Raw genomic sequence first — 19,092 nt, 5'->3', positions numbered from 1 at the left:
CGGCTCACAGGGATCGGGGCCCCCTGGCCTCCGTGACCCCCTCAAACTGACGAAGAGGGTCCCCGAGCAGCTCTGCCCACGGCTGCAGTCACAAGCCACAGGCCAGCTGGCACAACGACTCCATGTCTGGGGCGCAACACCCCATCCCCATTCATGGGTCAGGAAGCGAAGTGCCCCCAGACCAGGGCAGGGCCCCAAGCCGGGTCTTAGTGGGCCCAGGTGGCTGGCCAGGGGCTCAGGATGGGGGAGGCAGGACAGCGTGGGTGGTCCTGGTCCTGGGCTTCCTGAGGCGGCGTCCCTGTGGGTCCAGGAGCTGTAGGGGGCAGGGGGCTGGGGGGAGGCCTCCTCCCTGCTCCCCTTGCACGGGGGCCCCATCCCAGGCTCACCCTGGGAGGGGACAGATGGAAATGCTGTGGAGGGCGGCGGCAGAGGTCCCTGTCTGGGGCCTTGTCCTCAACTCTCACCCCAGTGCGCACACGCTCCCCTGCACCAGGCCTCCTGCCTGCCATGGGGCCGTGCCAAAGGGCCCAGCATGTACAGCTGCTCTGGGTAGTACAGCTCATAAGTACACAGTGGCCAGCCCTCTGGAAGCTGGGGTTGGGGGGTCCAGGCCCCTTCCTTCCACGTCATCCTGGAAGACTTCCTGGAGGAGGCGTCTGTGCTGAGCCTGGAGGACGCGGTCAGGTCCAGGAAGAGCATGGCGGAGGCAAGAGGGTACCGCTGGCCCAGGCAGGGTGAGCCAGGCGGCAGATACGGCAGACATGCGGGCCTCCCGGCACGGGAGGCAGCCAGGGTTAATCATTTGCCGGCGGCCTTGACCCTCACCCTGCTCCCGCGTCCCGCCGCTCCTCACGCCAGCCCAGGAGGAGCCATGGGGTGCTGGGCCTGGGTCGCCAGCCCCTGCCCCCCACCCAGGCCGGCCCTGCTGTTGCTGCTGCTGCTGCTGCTGCCTTACGGGGCGCAGCCCCAGGCTGCCAGGGTGAGCGCTGACCCCGCGGTTCTGTGACCACAGGCTCCCCCAGGCCCACTCTGGGTCCTAGGGTGAGGTCAGGGCTGGGTGTGGACGGGGTGAGGGGCCCACCGTGGGGAAAGCAGACTTTCGGGGCTGAGGTGGGCGTGTTGGGCGGGCCTGGGGGACAGGAGGCCGGGGGCTCCAACTTGCTGGTCCCTGCCCTCTGGGCCTGTTGGTTCCACGTGTCTGAGGTTATGGGGGGCCTCTGAAAGCCACACAGCTGCTCTCGTCTGACCCCAACCCCAGGATTCAAGCCCGGGTGGCAGTGATGCTGGTGTCCTGGCTCCTTGGACTGGGCGGATGGGGAGGGGACAGTATTCAGCTGAGGCCGGTGTCCCCTGGTCCCCACTCCAAGGACATGAAAATTGAGGCAGGTCCTTGGGTGAGGGGCCCGCCCCACACCCTCCATCACAACCCTCTCGGCCCTTCCCAGAGCCGAAGGGAGCCCCCAGGACACAACGCCACAGCGACTCCTGTGACCCCTGTAACCTCGGTGACCCCCAGCACTGCAGCTGTGGGAGCATCCCAGACAGAGGGGCCCCCTGGTGGAGGGCTCACCCCCCTGCCCAGGGGAGCCCCCTCCCACAGCCCTGGGGGCACAGGTGCGTTAGGAGGGCTTCTTGGAGGAGGCGGCGGGTGACCCCTCAGCCGGGGGTCTGGGGGGACCACCACAGCCCCGGGGGGTGGAGTGGGGTGGGTGATGGGGGTGGGGAGGCGTCCGGTGCAGGAGCCGTTGACCCCCGTTTCCCCCCCAGCGGTGCTCACCGAGGCCGGGCAGCCCTGCAGATTCCCGTTCCGCTATGGCGGCCGCATGCTGCACTCGTGCACGGCAGAGGGCAGCACCCACAGGAAGTGGTGGGTCCCGGTCCCCACGCCCCCAAGTCCACCCCGGAGGCCCTCCCGCCCTCTGCCCTCCCGACTCCAGCCTGAGCCCAGCACGCAGCAGGTGGAGTGAACGAATGAGCGCCTGAGCGGGAGAGCGCTCCAGAGCGGCCAGCCAGCCAGCCTGAGTCGGGGTCGGGACGAGCTGGCCTCTGGGTGCCCTCCCCCATCAGCACCTGCCTCACCCCCAGGTGTGCCACGACTCACAACTACGACCGGGACAGGGCCTGGGGCTACTGTGTGCAGGACCCCGTTCCCCAGGGGGGCCCAGGTGGGTGCCTGGGGGTCTGAACCCGGGGGTGGGAGTGATCTCTTGTGGGGAGTCAGAGCTGAGCTGGGGTGGGGGCTCCTGTCCTGTCTGCGGCTCATCCTACTGCAGGCCTGGGGGCTGGAGGGCCTGCAGAAGTGGGGAACACCCGCCCACCCACAAGGCAGGGTCCCGCCCCCTCTGGGGGCCACAGAGCTGCTCTGGCTATTGCTGGGGCCACGCCGCCCCCTGCTGGTCAGGCTGGGCCCCGCAGGTCCCCGTGCAGGGCGCTCCAGGGGCAGTGTGCTGCCTGTTGGGGTCCGGCTCTTGGGGTGTTGGATGCGCAGCCAGAGGCCTGCCGGCCCAGGCTCTGAGAGCTGGGCAGGGGTGGAGTGGGGAGGGCAGAGGTCTGCAGGGCACACACGCCTCGAGGAGCCTTATAAGGGGCATCGTGAAGGCGGCAGGTCCTTGGCAAGCGGGAGCGTCACGGTGTGGGTTGGGGGCCCGAAGCCTGCGGGACTCTCAGACGCCCTCCTGCCTTGCGCGTGTGCCCAGCCCCCCGGGACCCCTGTGCCTCTGGCCCCTGCCTCCACGGAGGCTCATGCTCCAGCACGCAGGACCCCGAGTCTCACCACTGCACCTGCCCTGAGGCCTTCACCGGCCAGGACTGCGGCACAGGTGAGCGGGGTGGCGGGGCGGCGGGGCGCCGGCCACAGGCGGGAGCAGCAGCTCACTGTGCCCCCCCCCCCGGCGCCCCCGCCCCTGCCACCCCCCACCCCAGCGAAGTGCTTTGATGAGAGCCGCTACGAGTACCTGGAGCCGGGCGATCGTTGGGCCCGCGTGCACCAGGGCCGCGTGGAACAGTGCGAGTGTGTGGGGGGCCAGGTCCGCTGTGAGGGAACCCGCCACACAGGTACTCGAGGGTGCGGCCTGGCGGGGCGGGCCACGTCACTGAGCCTGCGCTCTGGGAAGGGCCACCAGAGAGGGGCACTGGGGCGGGAACCAGGCCTAGACACCCCACCCCCGCCCCCGGCTCGGGGCCAAGGCCTAGCTCCCGAGTGCTCCCCCCAGCTTGTCTGAGCAGCCCCTGCCTGAACGGGGGCTCCTGCCACCTGATCGTGGCCACTGGGACCACCATCTGCGCCTGCCCCCCAGGGTACGCCGGGCGGCTCTGCAACATCGGTGAGTCACCCAGCCTGGAGCGGTGTGGGCCCCAGGGCCCACGGCCCAGGCTCACCGCACTCCCACCGCCCACAGTGCCCGCCCAGCACTGCTTCGTGGGAACCGGCACCGAGTACCGAGGCGTGGCCAGCACGGCGGCCTCGGGCCTCAGCTGCCTGGCCTGGAACTCCGACCTGCTCTACCAGGAGCTGCACGTGGACTCCGTGGGTGCCGCAGCCCTCCTGGGCCTGGGCCCCCATGCCTACTGCCGGTCAGTACTGTCCCCACGGCCCTGACCCCCTCTGCTCGGAAGGCCGCCCAGGGAGCGGAGCCTGGGGCCGGGGATCAGAGCCGCCTACAGGAGCAGAGGCTGCTGGGGGGGGGGGGTCGGGCCCCCCCCCCCAGCAGGCATCCCCATCTTCCCCCCTTGCCTCTGAGGGGCCGTGACCCCCGCCCACCCGCTTGTCCCTGCCCACCAGGAACCCAGACAAGGACGAGAGGCCCTGGTGCTACGTGGTGAAGGACAGCGCCCTCTCCTGGGAGTACTGCCGCCTGGCAGCCTGCGGTGCGCGCAGCTGGAGGTGGTCTCGGGAGGAGTAGGGTGGGAACCGGGCTGGCCCCACCCCCACTGGGGTCTCCTCACTCCACCCCCATGCCCGGCCACCTCTCCCAAGAGGACCACGGGCACATCTGAGAGATGGGGAGACTGAGGCTCACCACAGCAGGGCTGGATCAAGGCCACGAAGTGGGTCGGCACGCAGTGGGTCGGCACCAGAGGTCAGGGGGCCCAGGCATCCTGCAGTGTGCCCGGACGGTCCCCATGGACCCGGATAGCTGGGTGTCCCTGAGGTCAGCCCCTGGGGGGTAGGCGGCTCCAAGAGGCCAGCCTGTCCTCTGGCCCCGTTGTCCCAGGGCTCTCTGACCCATCCCGGGTTGGCTCTGGAGTCCCAGGCTGCTGGAGGGGACAGGAACCCTGCCAGGCCTGCTGGGCCACCCTGGCTCTGCACAGCCTGTGATCAGGCACAGTTCTCATCCTGCAGATGAGAAAACCAGGCTCAGAGTGAGTCCTGTGCCCACCTCCCCAAGGGCAGAGCTGGGCCTGAGCGGGGCTCTTCTTTCAGAGGGGCTGCCTAGGCTGGGGCTGGAGGCAGGTTAACCACTGGGGGGCCTAGAGAATCCTGGACACAGCCAGGACCTGCGGCGTGATCCAGTGATCTGTGTCCCCAGAATCCCTTGCCAGGATTCAGCCCCCGCCCACCGAGGCCCTGCTGACCCTGCCTGGGCCCGAAGCCGCTGGACCAGCTGGACGCCAGACCTGTGGCAAGAGGCACAAGAAGAGGACCTTCCTGCGGCCCCGCATTATCGGCGGCTCCTCCTCGCTGCCCGGCTCCCATCCCTGGCTGGCCGCCATCTACATCGGGAACAACTTCTGTGCGGGGAGCCTCGTCCACACCTGCTGGGTGGTGTCTGCCGCCCACTGCTTCTCTAACAGGTGAGCGGCCCTGGGTCCCAGTGTCCACGATCCATCCCGGTGTCCCCCCTCCAACCATCCGCCTCCCCGCCTGCCCGCCCGGCCGGCCCTACACGCGGCGTCCCGGCTCCTCCGCCAGCCATCCGCGCACACGCCCGCTGCTCCTAAGCATCACCCGCGCGTCCCCACCTTACCCGTGTAAACCCCGTCCTTCGGTCCCTCCGCTCCCCGTAGCCCCTCTGACTCAGGTGGGGCTCCGCGCTCCGCTCGGTGCTGGGCCGGGGGACTGCGGGAGCCGCCGCGCTCCTGCCCCGAGGCGCAGTCCCCAGCCTCTGTCCCGGTGGCCGGTCCTCTCCCGGGAGCTCCCTGGTCTGGAGCTTGGGGCGCGGCTGGGCGGGGCGGGGCGCCTGCGCAGCAGGGCGGTGGGCGTGGTCTGCCCTAGGCCCCGCCCCTTCCCGCCCCGCCTCTGCCCAGAAGGAGCAGGTGGCCCCGTGTAGGGGCCCGGGGAGCCTGAGGTCCTGCCCACTCGGCTCCTCCGGCGGGGGGCAAGGACGGCCGGGGCTGGCGGCCGGGGCTGGCGTCCGGGGTCGCGGTCACGGGTGTGAGGCCCACGACCACACCCCAGGGGTAGGAGCAGCGAGCTCAGAGCCGGGAAAGGCCTGCCCATCCACCTCTCCTAAATTCTCTGCCTTGAGGGGAAGGGGCTCTCTCGGGGCGGGGGGAGGGGTCCAGTGTCATCCCAGGGGTCAGGGGCTTGGGGCATGTTGGGGTCTGGCTGCGTGAGAGTCCGAAATGAGCACCCCCCAGTCACCCTAAGGACTACACCGCGGGGCTGTGCAGTGGGCACTAGCCCTGTGCTGAGTGCTTGTGGCCTGGGCCGCTTCCTTCCCCGCTGGACCTGTGAAACGCCCCCTGGAGCCTCCCCTGTACCCAGTGGGGTGGGGGTGGTTAACAGACTGGAGGAGGGGAGCCGGCATCTCTCCTCACATCAGGGGAGGGACCCAGGTGGGTGAAGGTACCCACCCTCTGTGGGCGGGGGCCCAGAGCAGTGGTCCCAGGCCTGGGCCAAGCAGGTGGCTCCAGCAGGGTGTTCATGGGCAGGTGTGATGGGGGTCAGCAGGTGAGAGGAGTGCTCAGGCTCCTGGACCCCTGAGTGACTTCATAGGAAGGCCTGCTTCCAGGCCAGGGGCACCGGGCAGAACCGTGCCCCAACCTGGACCTGCACTAGCTTGGGCCCCATTCAGCACCGAGCCCACCTGGACACAGGAGAGGCCCCCGGCTCACGCGGGCCTTGGCCTTCTTAAAGATGGTGCTGCCAGGACTGTGGGTGTGGCCGTAGCTCGACACGCCCAACCACACTACAGCCCGCTGCACCCCTGCTCAGGTCTCCCCAGGGTTTGGGGGCGGGGGCACTGCACAGTGTTGGAGGAGGGGCGAGCCGGCCTCAGGGTCGAGGGTCGAGGGTCGTGCAGCCACCAGCCCCCGCTGCACAGCCCCCCCAGGGAGAGCGTCTCCGTGGTTTTGGGCCAGCACTTCTTCAACCGCACGACGGACGTGACACAGACGTTTGGCATCGAGAAGTACACCCCGTACCCACTGTACTCGGTGTTCAACCCCAGTGACCACGACCTCGGTGAGGCTCCGCCCGGGGCTGTGTGCAGGGAGCCACGCCTCAGACTCTCCCAGGAGGGATGGGAGAGATGGGGGCTGGGGGAGGGCAGAGGGAGGGAGAAGGTGAGGAGGAGGGGGAAGGTTGTCTGCAGTTCCCTCTGGGGCCTCCCAGGACACAGCCCCACGGCCCAGCGGGCTGCACCCCGTGTGACTCCGTGGCCACCTTCGGCTGTCACGGCCCCCCGCGCGGCAGGCTGACCTCCGACCTCTCTCCCGCCAGTCCTGATCCGGCTGGAGAAGAAAGGGGAGCGCTGCGCCGTCCGCTCCCAGTTCGTCCAGCCCATCTGCCTCCCCGAGCCTGGCAGCCCCTTCCCCGCAGGACACAAGTGCCAGATAGCAGGCTGGGGCCACCAGGATGAGAGTGAGTGCAGGCAGGGGCCAGGGTCATGCCCCCAGGAGCGGTGGCCCGACCCAGCCTGAGCACCCCCACACCCCGTGTCGGCCTGCAGACGTGAGCGGCTACTCCCCCTCGCTTCGGGAGGCGCTGGTCCCCTTGGTCGCGGACCACAAGTGCAGCAGCCCTGAGGTGTATGGGGCTGACATCAGCCCCAACATGCTGTGTGCCGGCTACTTCGACTGCAGGTCGGACGCCTGCCAGGTTAGCCTGGACAGCCCGCCAACCCGGAGCTTGGAGCCGAAAGGGGTCCCTGAGAATCTGCATCCCAGGGCAGCTCTGGACCCCTGCGGAGGCACTTTCAGGGTTGGGGTGCGGGAGGCTGGGGTGAGGGGTAGTGGGCGGTTTCCGGGTGGGTCTCAGGCCCTAACGGGCCGCTCTGCACAGGGGGACTCCGGCGGGCCACTGGCCTGCGAGAAGAACGGCGTGGCCTACCTGTACGGCATCATCAGCTGGGGCGACGGCTGTGGGAGGCTCAACAAGCCTGGCGTCTACACCCGCGTGGCCAACTACGTGGACTGGATCAATGACCGGATTCGCCCCCACAAGCGACCCACGAGTCCCTCCTGAGCCCCCTCTACCCTGGGGCCTTGTGTCCTGCCGTTCCCTCTTTGCTGCCAATAAAGATGTTTCCAAGACCCCACCCACACTGCCGGCCTCTCTGCCCAAGCCCCCCAGCCCTGCCTTTCCTCCCAGGCCATGACCCCCCACCCAGCTTTGTGGATGACGGGCCCTCAGGGCTGGGGTCCCCCCGAGCCAGCACCCCAGCTGCCCTTCCTCAGTGGAGAAGGGAGCCTGCGACCCCACTGGGAGGGGTCTGGCCCCACAGCCTGGAGACCCAGGTCAAGAGATGCGGTGGGACCTTCTTCCCAGCCAGACTGGTCTCAGAGCCTCCTCTGCCCTGCCCTGACCCCCAAACTGCTCCGGCCGCCCCGGCCTCCCTGTGCTCATGAAACTGAGCAGGCCCCTTGCTCACCCTGTTGCCACTATTGCCTAGAACGTTCTGTCCCGTGCTGCCCTCCCCCTCCGCTCAGCCTTTTGACCACTGGGAGGCCTGGGGAGGTCCTTTCCAGTTCCTCCCCCTTGTCACACACACAGGTAGGCACAGACCCCTCCCCTCTCTGCCCCATCTCAGTCAGGACTGCACTCAGACCTGACCGATGGGGCTGGAGAGCTTTGCTTCGCTCCCATGCCAGGAAGTCCAGTGGTCAGCTACAGCCCCTTTATCAGGAGAGGACGGGTTTCCACAGGGACCCCTCCTCCAGCAGATTTTGTGTTTCGCTCTGTCTGCCCGAATCGGGTCTCGTGGCCACACCCAGCTGGTGGGGAGGCTGGGAGGGCAGGGAACAGAGTTGTCAGGACAAGATCAGACATTACCAGGAAGGCGCCTTGCCCCCTGGCAAAGCCAGAAGAGGAGAGAAGAACACGGTGCCTGCTGCCCCAGCGTGTGGGTGGGGCTTAGAGCCTTCAGTGGACTGGAACTCGTGTGGGCCACAGCTGGGGTGGTAGAGGCCAGTGCTGGCACCCCATCCCCTGGAAGGCACAGCAGTTCCCACTGGTGGACCCGGGGCCCCTGACCGCCCATTCTCGGCCTCCAGGAATGCTGTGGCCTCAGTGCCCCCAGACCTTTGCCTGGTGTGAGCGAGCTCTCCCCAACCTTGTTCCCTGTGGGTGTGGAGTGTGGATCTGTTAAAGAGGTGGCGTGCATCTATAGATGGTCCGACATCAGGCCAGCCTTGCATTCCTGGAGCGGGCTGTGCTGAGTCAGGGAGGGAGCCAGCGACCTTCTGTGGGCTGCTCCGGACTTCCTCCCCACGTCGCACTGTGCCCCGTCCGCTGACCCCCGATGGGCTGCATCAGTGGGCTCCTGTGCCCTCGGGTGGGGGGAGCCCAGCAGGAGATCAGGGGAGAGGGGAGCGTGAGATGGGGATGCTCATTTCCCTGGCTCCCTCTTCTGGGGTGACCTCAGTGTTACAGGTTGGATTGTGTCCTCCCCAGGTTCATAGACTGGAGTCCGAACCCCCAGGACCTCAGAATGTGACCTGATTTGGAAAGAGGGTCTTCAGGGAGGGGGTCACGTTAAGATGAGATCGTTGCAGTAGGCCCTGATCCAATGTGACCGTGTTCCCGTAAGAAGGGAAGTCGGGCTCACAAAGACACACATGGAAGGAAGGGGATGTGAAGAGAAGCAAGGGGGAGACAGCCATCCACGCGTGAGGCCGGAGGCCCAAGCAAGTCCTCACGATGGCAGGAAGGACCCAGCCCTGCTAACATCCTCATCTTGGACTTCGGGCCTCCAGGACAGTAGACAATTTCTGTTGGTTAAAGCCCCAGTCTGTGGTGCTTTTTGGAGTAGGAAATGGCAACCCACTCCGGTGTTCTTGCCTGAAGAATCCAGGGACAGAGGAGCCTGGTGGGCTGCTGTCTATGGAGCCGCACAGAGTCGGACACAACTGAAGCGACTTAGCAGCAGCAGCTGTGGTGCTTTGTTCTGTATCCCAGCAAAGGGTACACCCGGATCCCTTACCTGAAGGTCGCACTCCTCCCAAGGTGTAGATCACGCCCCTTCGTGGTTCAGGGACCCCACCCCCAGGTCTCGAGGCAGTTGCCCATCTCTCTAACTAGCCCAGGGCTACACAGCCACAGTGGGCTTCCCTGGTGGCTCAGACGGTAAGGAATCTGCAGTAAGAAATCAGACGGTAAGGATCTCTGCAATGCAAGAGACGCGGGTTCGATCCCTGTGTCAGGAAAATCTCCTGGAGAAGGGAATGGCTACCCACTCCAGTATTCCTGCCTGGAGAATCCCATGGACAGAGGAGCCTGGCGGGCTACAGTCCACGGGATTGCGAAGTTGGACACAACCGAGCGACTCACACACACACACGTACAGTCACTGCCGCTGGTGTTTCCCTCCAAGACCACAGCTTTGTAAACAGACCCTCTCCGAATTGTCCTAACACGTCAGCAGCTGGGACCCTGGCCGACGCATGCTGACCTTTTTAGCAGGTTCTTCATAATTTGCTTTTATTGTGTTTAGCGTTTTGCATTTATGTTTCCGAGTGAGATTGGCCTGTAATTTTCCTTTCTTACTCTGTTTGAATGACTGTCTGCAGGGCTTCCCTCAGACCTCACAGAGTGAGTTTAAGAGACTGCCCCTTCTTTCCCGGTCCACTGGAGGGCTGTAGACAGCCAGTCGTCCGTTCCCCCCGAGCTTGGCAGCATCTCCTGAGATTCCCTGGCCCTGTTCTCTCTTTCTTCTTTCTTTTTGGGCTCTGCTGGGTCTCTGTTGCTTTGAGGGCTCTTCTCTGGCTGTGGTCCTGGGCTCTAGAGCACAGGCTTAGTGGTCGAGGTTCCCGGGCTCCGTTGCTCTGTGACGTGTGGGATCTTCCCAGATCAGGGATGGGGCCCATGTCTCCTGCGCTGGCAGGCGGAGCCTTTACCACTCGGCCGCCAGGGAAGCCCCCCCGGTGTCTTATTTACAGGATGATGTTTAACTACTGAATCAGTTTTTTAATAGTTTGGGGCTTGTTGGGAATTCTGTTTCTTCTTGAGCTAGTTTAGGAAGCTGCACTTTGTGAGTTTATCTGCCTACATGTCCACATTCATCGCCACAACATCGTGCTGTTCTCTGGGCGTTTCATCTCACATGTATTGTTAGCTATTTCCTGTCAGCACTTGGAAGGTATTCCACTGGCTTCTGTTCTTACTGTTGAGAAATCTGCTTTAAATGGAATCGTGGGGATGTCCCTGGCGGTCCGGTGGTTAGGACTCTGCGTTTCCAATGCAGGGGTCACAGGTTCCATCCCAGGTTGTGAGAGTAAGATCATACAATCCATGTGGCCAAAAGAGAAAAAATCGAGTTGTGAATGCTGGCTCTTCTGACATCACTTTGCCTTGTGATGCTCAGCGCTTGAGTGTTTGTCTCTGATGTGCTGTGGTCTCACTCGGGACGCGCGGTGGAGGCCTCTCTCTGTCTCCGCGTGCCTGCTGTGTGCTGACCCCTGCTCAGCTTGGACGCTTGCTGGTGCCCTTGGCCGTGGCAACTCGGGGTCCAGGCTGCTTCTCTGCAGAGCTTCCAGTGTCACACGAGGCTTAGAGTCTGCCACAGACACTCTGTATCAGACTGCTCTGGTGTCACGGGTCAGTTCACTTCAGTCGCTCACTCGTGTCCGACTCTTTGTGACCCCACGGACTGCAGCACGCCAGGCCTCCCTGTCCATCACCAACTCCCAGAGCTTGTTCAGACTCATGTCCATTGAGTCAGTGATGCCATCCAGCTGTCTCATCCTCTGTCGTCCCCTTCTCCTCCTGCCCCCAATCCCTCCCAGCATCAGGGTCTTTTCCAATGAGTCAGCTCTTCGCATGAGGTGGCCAAAGTACTGGAGTTTCAGCTTCAGCATCAGTCCTTCCAATGAACACCCAGGACTGATCTCCTTTAGGATGGACTGGTTGGATCTCCTTGCAGTCCGAGGGGCTCTCGAGAGTGTCGCAAATGATACCCAAACTGATGCTGGGCCTGTCGGTCCCTGGCTTTGCTCACGGGGTGGTTCTCGTGGCCTGGGTTGTATGTGGGTCATTGGTGGGTCTTAGGCGGTTCTGCCCTTGGGGGCCAACTGGCTTTTGGCTGGGGTGGCAGGGTGACTGGGACGCACATCTTCTGTCATCTGGCAGGCTACCTTGGGCCCATTCACGTGGTGAGGCTGGGCTCAAAAGAAACAGTGGATGTGAGTGTCCCTGTTGCATTTCACTCCGTCAAAGCCAGGGTAGACAGACGCACCCCAGCTCTCAGTGGAAGGAGGTTACATGTCAAGGGGCATGCAGGCCAGAGACGCTGTAGTGCTTTTTAATCTTACATGCTCTCTGTACCCGTCTGCTGGGACTGCTGTAGCAGAAGGTCACAGGTGGGGGAGCTCATGCAATAGACATTTATTTTCTTATGGTTCTGGGGGTGAATCCACGATCCAGTGAGGTGGGTTTCTGGGGAGACTCTCCTCCACGCCTTCCTGCTGTTGTCCTTACATGGCCTTGCCCTGTGCACATGCTGAGACACACACACACAGAGAGAAAGCTTCTCCCTCTACTTAAAAGGCCGCAGTCCTATGGGATCAGGGCCCCACCCTTATGACCTCATTTGACTCTTGTTGCCTCCTTAGAGATCCCAGCTCCAAACACAGTCACCTTGGGGCTAGGGCCTCAACAGGTGGATCAGCGGGCACATAGGTGGGTCTATAACACCCTGTCTCACCACGTGGTGAATGAGGAGTGTAGGAGATTGCAGGGCTGGGAGGTGGTGGTCATCACTCCCGCCCACACTCCGCTGGCCACAACTCCTTCATGTGGCCCTACCTACCTGGGGGGAGCTGGGACCTGCAGAGGGCAACTCAGGGAGTCACCAGGGTGGAGTCAGGGGGAGTGTTTGCCACGATCAGCTGGTGCGTGTTTTTCTCCAGCTTCACTGAGCAGCTGGAGACATGAGGCAAGGCAGCCCATCCCCGGTCCCCACGTCCTCTCGTGTTTGTAAAACTCACGATCGCCCTGAAAGACACTCACACATGTCCCCTCATTCAGGCGTGTGCTCAGCTGCTCAGTCGCATCTGACTCTTTGCCAGCCAGTGAACTGCAGCCCGCCAGGCTCCCCTGTCCATGGGATTCTCCAGGCAAGAGTACTGGAGTGGGCTGCCATTCCCGTCTCCAGGGGATCTTCCCGACCCAGGGATCGACCCCGGGCCTCCTGCACTGCAGGCAGACTCTTGAGCCACCAGGGCAGCCCTGTCCTTTAGGAGCTCATCGTCATAACATCCGGCGGGAAGAGGAAACAGGCCAGAGAAGTTGTTCGACGGTTAAAGTTCGTTTGGCTGTCGGGTGTCAGGTGCTGTGTCGACAGCAGGTCCCGCGGCTGCAGAGCCACTGGTGGGGTGACCGTGCCCTGTGGCCACAGGGTCTGGCCGTGGTGGCAGTGTAATCGGCGGTGACGTCCAGCAGCAGCGCCCGCGGCTGTGTGATCGGCCGGCTCTGCCCCGTGGTGGTGGTGGGCTTCTTGGAAGGCAGCAGCCGTGGCCCGTGGCTGTGGAGGCCGGCCGGGCAGTGGCGCAGAGCCGGGCTGGCGTCGGGTCTCGGGAGCTGCAGCTCCTGCCCATCCCTGCCTGCCCTGGGTTCCACCTGAGGCCTGATGATCTTCCCACGGATTCCTTCCCGCTTCAGTGACCAGAGTCAGCTTCTGCCACTTGCCACCAGAGTCGCTGGTGCCACAGCTGAGGGAACTGTCTGAGTCTGCTTAGGCAGCTATGACAGAAACAACAGATGCGGTTCTCAACAGCTGCTGAGGCCGGAAGTCAGAGATCAGGGTGCCAGCCTGGTTGGGGTCTGGGGTGGGGGCCCTCTTCCGGGCGTGCAGATGGCTGCCTCTGGCTGTGTCCTCAGGGTGGGTGGGGAGAAAGATCCCATCTTCTCACGAGGACGCTAATCCTGTCCTGGGGACTCCTCCCTCACGACCTTATCACCCCCCAAAGACCCTGCTTCTTCATACCATCCCCTTGGGGTTGGGCTTTGACATGAATTCGGGGGTTGGGGACACAAGCATTTGATTCACAGCAGGAGCTTAGGAATGAGAGGCCAGGATCCCCCCACCCCGGGTTCAGAGCGAGCCAGGCTGGAAGGTGGTCCCGCCTCTCAGTCGCCGGCGTCGGGTGGGGGGCAGCGGGCGGCGGGCGGCGTCTGTCCCCACAGCAGCCCGCGTTTTCTGGGGCCCGTGTGGGAGCAGGTGCAGCTGCCGGGCGTGGCAGGAGCCTGGGTCGGGGCCAGTGCTGCGGAATGAGGCAGGGCACCGCCCCTCCCCGCGGGGATGAACACGTGCCAGGCGCCTGGGGCGGCAGATGTGCTGGTGGCCCCCCGCGCTGTCCGGCTCGCTGCCGGCTGTCCTGGGCCAGCGGCTGGGGGGCCTGGGATGAGCGGGCAGCTGCCCTGCAGAGGTGGTGCCCCTGGAGGAGGGGAGAGCGAGGAGCCTCCTGGGCCTGGGATGACCCTGCTCTGCGCACCCTGGGCACGCATTCCCGGGACATTCAAACCGAGCTCATCGCCCCCACCCAGGGCCCTGCCTTCTCAGATTCCCAGGGGATGGGGGTGCACAGAGAGGACGGACTTCGCTCTCTCTGTGCCCAGCATGGTGGTTGCTGAGCTGGGGCCCCAGCCCAGCGGTCTTCCTGCCCGTATGGCCCCCGTGCTCTGCTCGGGGCTCAGCCAACTGGGGTCAGTCCTGGAGGTGCCTGCGGTTCTGAGTGTTAGATCCTCCTCTGTGAGAGGCAAGACCTGGACGGGATGACGACACGTATCCGCGTTCCTACCCGTGCGGATTTCAGGGTAACAGGACACCACAGAGCCTTCCCCTTCCTCCCAACCTCAGCTGCCTCAGGGTGGAACCCCGGCTGGGGCGCACTGCTTCTTTCTCTTTGCTTTTCAGAGTGCCGGCCTGTCTTTGCCACTGGCCCCGGGGCCTCGTCGACGCTCCTAAAGGCGTGAGTGTTGGAGGTCGTCTCAGAAACAGGGGCTGAAGTCTGAGAAGTGGACCCACCTGGGTTCCTAAAGAGCCTGGGCAGCTGACCAGGGGCTGTAGGTGGAAGGACGGGAAACCTGAGGCTCAGAGCTCCCCCGCTGCGGTGGGGGCTCTCTCACGGGCTTTTACAGAGCAGCCTGGAGGGACGGACCTCCCCAATCCTGGCAGCCAGCGGCGGGGCGTGCAGGTCCGGGACCAGACTCAGAATGGGGCACTGTGGCCCCACTAACCCCCGGGAGCAGTCTGCACCAGGGTCCTTGCTGCCAGGGGGCAGGAATGAACCCCCCCATCCTCCTGCCTACGGAGCAGGGGTGGTCTGAGGGGTTGGAAGGGAGCAGGGAGCAGGCAGGAGAGCTGGGTTGGGGAGTGAGGCGACGTCCTGGCCAGAGCCGACTGTGGTCCGTGGTGTCCGGTGACAGCTCAGTGGTGGTGGGAGGGACAGGTGCGCGAGGGTGAAGCCAGCTTAGAGGAAGGCATACTGGCAAATGGGGGCCCACTCGGGGCGGATGCCTCTTCCGGGGGTCGTTTCCTTTGCTTTCGGAAGGGGGGGGCCCTCCCCAGCCCACCCCACTGGGGTGAGCAGCGTCGGAGCCCCAGGGTCCGAGCCTTGGCAGCGCGCGGTCCCGGAGGGCAGGGCGCTCAGGTGGCCCCAGGTGCCGCGGGGGGCGCATCGCCCAGGCCGGGCGCGGGTGGGGCAGGACCGGCGGGCTGGCACCTCGGCCCCGCCCGCCGCGTGCGCCGCCACGCCCGCCGCCCCGCCGGCCGGCGCACGGCGCTCGCGGAGCTATTTTGAAAGTGACCCTGGGCTGGGCGGCCCGCGGGGCGGCGGGGAGAGGCGCGGCGGGGCGCGGGGACCATGACAGAAGATGACCGAGGCGGCGCTGGTGGAGGGCCAGGTCAAGCTGCGGGACGGCAAGAAGGTCGGGGCCGCGGCGGGCGCGGGGCGGGGCGGGCGCGGGCGGCGGCTCACGCTCCCTCTGTCCCCGCAGTGGAAGACTAGGTGGCTGGTGCTGCGCAAGCCTTCGCCGGTGGCAGGTGAGGGGGCGCGGGGCTCCGGCGCGGGGTCGGGGGGGGGGGGCCCGCGCGCGCGCGCGATCGGCCGCCGGCGGCCTCCTGCGTGCGCCCTGCAGGCCCGGAGCGCCGGCCAGCTCGCCCGAAATAGCCGGCGGCGGGCGCCCCGGGGCGAGGGCTGTAACCGGAGAGCGCCCCGGCCTCGGCCTGCGGGGACCCTCCCGGCGCCCCGACTCTGCCCAGAGCCCCGACGTCGTCTCAGACCCCAGATCCCTCGGCCGACCCCACCTTGGCAGGAGGGCTGACTAGACCTCAGAGGGACCTGGTGGGGTTGGGGGGGTTGGGAGACCGGAGGGCTGAAAGGGCATGAGCCTGTTCTGGCCCCCTCCCCCATCGCGACGCAGGCAGCATCCCGGAAAGTCCCGGCCCAGTGGCGACTGAGCTGTGTCACTGACCCCAAATCCAGATAGGGTGTCCGGCCGGGTTGACCCCAGGCGCCGCCCCCTCCCCTTGCGCAGGTGGAGCTGAGGCTGGACCGCCCTGGAACAGAGAGAGGGGAAAGAGACCTCCTCTGGGGATGTGTCCTGGGAACCCCCCCAGCCCCAGCTCCCGCCCAGGGCCAGCATGCCCCCTGGGAGGAGGCTGGACGGGCACGTGGAGCTGGGCATCTCCAGCCTCGGTCCTCAGCGAGCGGCGGCGACCCGGAGGCTCTGAGCCGGTTGGCTGCAGCTGTTCCCGGAGACAGGTGCCCTGGAGCTGGCCCAGGCCCCCAGGAGTCTGTGTGGACTGCTGGGGGTGTGCGTGCACGCTGCCTCACACGTGCGAGGCTGTCGGTCTTCCGGCACGCCTAGGGGTGTCTGGCAGTTCCCAAGGAGCTCCCCTCCTCATCCGTTGGCCGAGCTGGCTCTGGGAGCTGCACGGTTGCGGTTGCGGGCCAAGGGCCTGTGTTTGGCCTTGGACACACTCTCCTACCTGGAACTCAGCGTCCCCACCAAGGGGGCCTGAGCCCTGCACCCCCTTCACTCAGCTCACCCGTCTCGCAGGCCCAGCCCCGTGCCTGGTGCTGGGGGACCCTAGTCCCGGGGAGCCCAGGGAGGCCTGGCGGGGCCAGGGGCCGGGAGGCAGTGGGATCCCTGCCCTGGCCAGGCTGTGGATGGTCGAGGTGGGGCTCAGGCGGTGTTGACGGAGCGGGCAGGGGCTGGCTGGGGCCCGGGGCAGGGGCTGCTTGCAGGGAGGCTGATGAGCTAGGGCCTGTGCGGGCGTCTGGGGAAGGTGACCCACCGGAGCGCAGCCCCAGGCGGGCCTTGTCCCCGTTGCTGGGGCAGGTGGTGATGTGCAGCCCCTGGTGGTGGGTGTCGTGTCCGTATCCTAGAGAGCTGGGTGAGGGCTGTGCCCTGGCCGGCCCCAGCAGACACACCTGTACACCGGGGCCCTCTGGCACCGGCTCCTCACCACCACAGATTTTGAGTCTATAAGTGGACTTGTGGTCGTCGAGCCTTTCCTGGGTCTTTCCACGCGCAGCCCTGCGGGAGGGGAGCTTGCCACGGGCCTAAGGGGAGGGAAGAGCCGCCTCTCCAGGGCGCTAGGGCGGCGGGGCTGGAGGGGACGTGCCCAGAGAAGAGGGTTAGGCGCTCCAGGCGGGACCCGGCCCGGGGACTGGGCTGGGGGAGGGTCCGCGTGCCTCTCTGGGTTGCTGTCCGTCCTGAGCCCTGCGCCCCACGTCCTGGTCCCCAGAGTCTCAGGACCCCCACTGTGGTCTCCCATCCGGTCCAAGGATCTGTCCCCACTCCCCTGTCTCTCCTCCCGGCCCTTAGCCGATGAGCCGGCCCCTCTCCGGCTCGCTGGGGGCCTGGCTGTGAGGGGTGCAGCTGCCTGGTCCCCCTTATCCTGAAGACTGGCTCCCTCGGTGGACCTGGGTGGGGGGCAGGCCCGTGCATGTGGGGGTCTCACCGTGGAGGCTCCCTAGATCCCAGCTGCAGCAGAGGGGAGCCTGGGAACGAGAGGAGGGGCCGCCCTGCCTGCTGTTCTTGAAGACCCCAGGGCTCTTGCTTTTAGAAATCATTTCCCTCCCAGGTGGGCCCAAGGGGAGCAGTAGAGGGTGTTGGAGACTCTGGGCAGGTGGGGGACACAGAGGGCCCCTCTCCACTTGGTCCCTTCTCTGCTGTTTGTGCTTTGTTTTAACCAAGACCACTTATGCTCGTAATAAAGTTTAGGTAATCAGAGGGAGGGGAACTGCTATGGGCAGAGGGGACGGTCTCTACTGAAGCTTCAGTGAGAACTGCTCCCAGGGGTCCCCACCTCTGTCCTGGCCAGAGGATTCCTGTCCGGGTCCTTTCCCCGGGCCAGGCCCCCGTGAGAGGAGGGTGGTGTGGCCCACCCCGGCTGACCTTGGGCAGCCTCTCTCTGCACCTCCCTGGGTCGAGGCTCAGGATGCTGGGAGATGCTCTCCCGTGGTTGAGCTCTGGAAGGTGGCCCACCCATGGGCGAGGCGTGCAAAGGGTGTCAAGCAGCCAAGGCAGCTCCCCGGGCACTGGCTCCGAGGGCCCTGCTGCAGGGACTCCCGTGTGCACTGCCAGGGCCGCGTTACTCTGCCCAGAAAAGCCGGCAGGAGGGACCCTGAGTCCTGGGGCTGGCAGGGCCTTATAGACAGCGGGGCTGAGAGCTGGTGACCCAAGGGCTCTGGCCCTAGCTGAGTGGGTGTGGTCTCCTGACCCCTCCCCCGCCCCCCACTGTGTGCTCCGCCCTTCAGCCAGCAGGGTGTCCACGCCGCTCCTGTCCTGGGGAGGGCTGGTCCAGCGCTCCCCCTGCTATCTACGCTCCCTCCTGGTGTTGAGTTCCTGGAGGGCAGGGACCCTGACTCAGTCTCACAGGTGATGCTGGGACTGGGGCCTGCCAGGGGACACAGGCTGGGAGCCCAGCTGCTCTCAGCAACACCTGGGTCCTGCGGACAAGCCCAGGAACAGGGTCCTCGGGGCACGTACTCCCTAAGCCCCCTGAGCTTCCATCCCACCAGCCTCCACCCCACCCCATGCAATGGCAGCCCCGCTGAGGCTGGCACATTTCAAGACGGGGTGGGCGGGGGGTAGGGAGAGGGTGCTCCCAGGTGGTAACGCCCAAGAGGGTCCTGCCCTGGCCCCACCTTCTGGCCTGGGATCAGCCGTGTCCCCTGGGGAATGGATGTCCTATCTCAGTCCTGGGGTTGGGCCAGCCCCCAAGCATGGGCTGAGAGTAGAGACTAGCCCTCTGGTCCCCATGGACCCTTGACACGGAGGGCCAGGCTTCCTGCAGCCCCTGGGTCCACCCAGGAGTCGGAGTACCCTGGGGTCGGAGTACCCTGGGTCAGGTCTGGCTTCTCTGACCAATTGCATGACGAGAGTGAGTCCTCACTGGGCTTGCAAGGTAATCCCTGCAGAGGGTGGATGGGCAGTGGGTTTGCAGGGGGCCCAGGGCCCTGACCACTCCTGCTGTCCATACGCTGAGCCCGCAAAGCCCCCTGGAGCCCATGAAGCCCCCTTGTACCCCACGAAGCCCCCTGGAGCCCTGTGAAGCCCCCTTGCACCCCACAAAGCCCCCTGGAGCCCTGTGAAGCCCCCTGGAGACCCTTGAAGCCCCCTGGAGCACGTGAAGCCCCCTTGCACCCCATGAATTCCCCTGGAGCCCCGTGAAGACCCCCGGAGCCCACGAAGCCCTCCTG

The 19,092-nt window shown here is 65.7% G+C and overlaps 2 protein-coding genes across 2 annotated transcripts in view; both read left to right on the top strand.

Annotated features, from left to right (window-relative positions):
• The first annotated feature begins 592 nt into the window (after positions 1 to 592).
• HGFAC (HGF activator) lies at positions 593 to 7,488 on the top strand. The gene is made up of 14 exons (XM_040237643.1): positions 593 to 979; positions 1,446 to 1,614; positions 1,768 to 1,867; positions 2,086 to 2,165; positions 2,697 to 2,819; positions 2,923 to 3,054; positions 3,213 to 3,323; positions 3,399 to 3,573; positions 3,782 to 3,867; positions 4,530 to 4,794; positions 6,267 to 6,406; positions 6,665 to 6,805; positions 6,894 to 7,042; positions 7,226 to 7,488. The coding sequence occupies exons 1-14, from the start codon at positions 698 to 700 to the stop codon at positions 7,406 to 7,408; spliced, it is 2,136 nt and encodes a 711-aa protein (XP_040093577.1). The 5' UTR covers positions 593 to 697; the 3' UTR covers positions 7,409 to 7,488.
• A 7,733-nt stretch (positions 7,489 to 15,221) lies between these two features.
• DOK7 (docking protein 7) overlaps positions 15,222 to 19,092 on the top strand; it is a 27,925-nt gene continuing 24,054 nt past the window's right edge. The window contains exons 1-2 of the mRNA XM_040237341.1: positions 15,222 to 15,307; positions 15,377 to 15,422. Of these exons, the coding sequence (XP_040093275.1) occupies positions 15,254 to 15,307; positions 15,377 to 15,422 (100 nt within the window). The 5' untranslated portion in view covers positions 15,222 to 15,253. The remainder of the gene's footprint in view (positions 15,308 to 15,376; positions 15,423 to 19,092) is intronic.

The sequence above is a fragment of the Oryx dammah genome, unplaced genomic scaffold (assembly GCF_014754425.2).
Source record: "Oryx dammah isolate SB20612 unplaced genomic scaffold, SCBI_Odam_1.1 HiC_scaffold_3, whole genome shotgun sequence".
Taxonomy (NCBI): domain Eukaryota; kingdom Metazoa; phylum Chordata; class Mammalia; order Artiodactyla; family Bovidae; genus Oryx; species Oryx dammah.
The sequence above is the reverse complement of the archived record's forward strand: the minus strand, read 5'-3'. Positions and strand labels throughout refer to the sequence as shown.

Coding starts and splice junctions, on each gene's coding strand:
- HGFAC (XM_040237643.1), top strand. CDS start 698: ATGGCGGAGGCAAGAGGGTACCGCTGGCCCAGGCAGGGTGAGCCAGGC. Junction 3,055..3,212: donor TGAGGGAACCCGCCACACAG/GTACTCGAGGGT, acceptor TGCTCCCCCCAG/CTTGTCTGAGCAGCCCCTGC. Junction 6,407..6,664: donor CCCCAGTGACCACGACCTCG/GTGAGGCTCCGC, acceptor CTCTCCCGCCAG/TCCTGATCCGGCTGGAGAAG.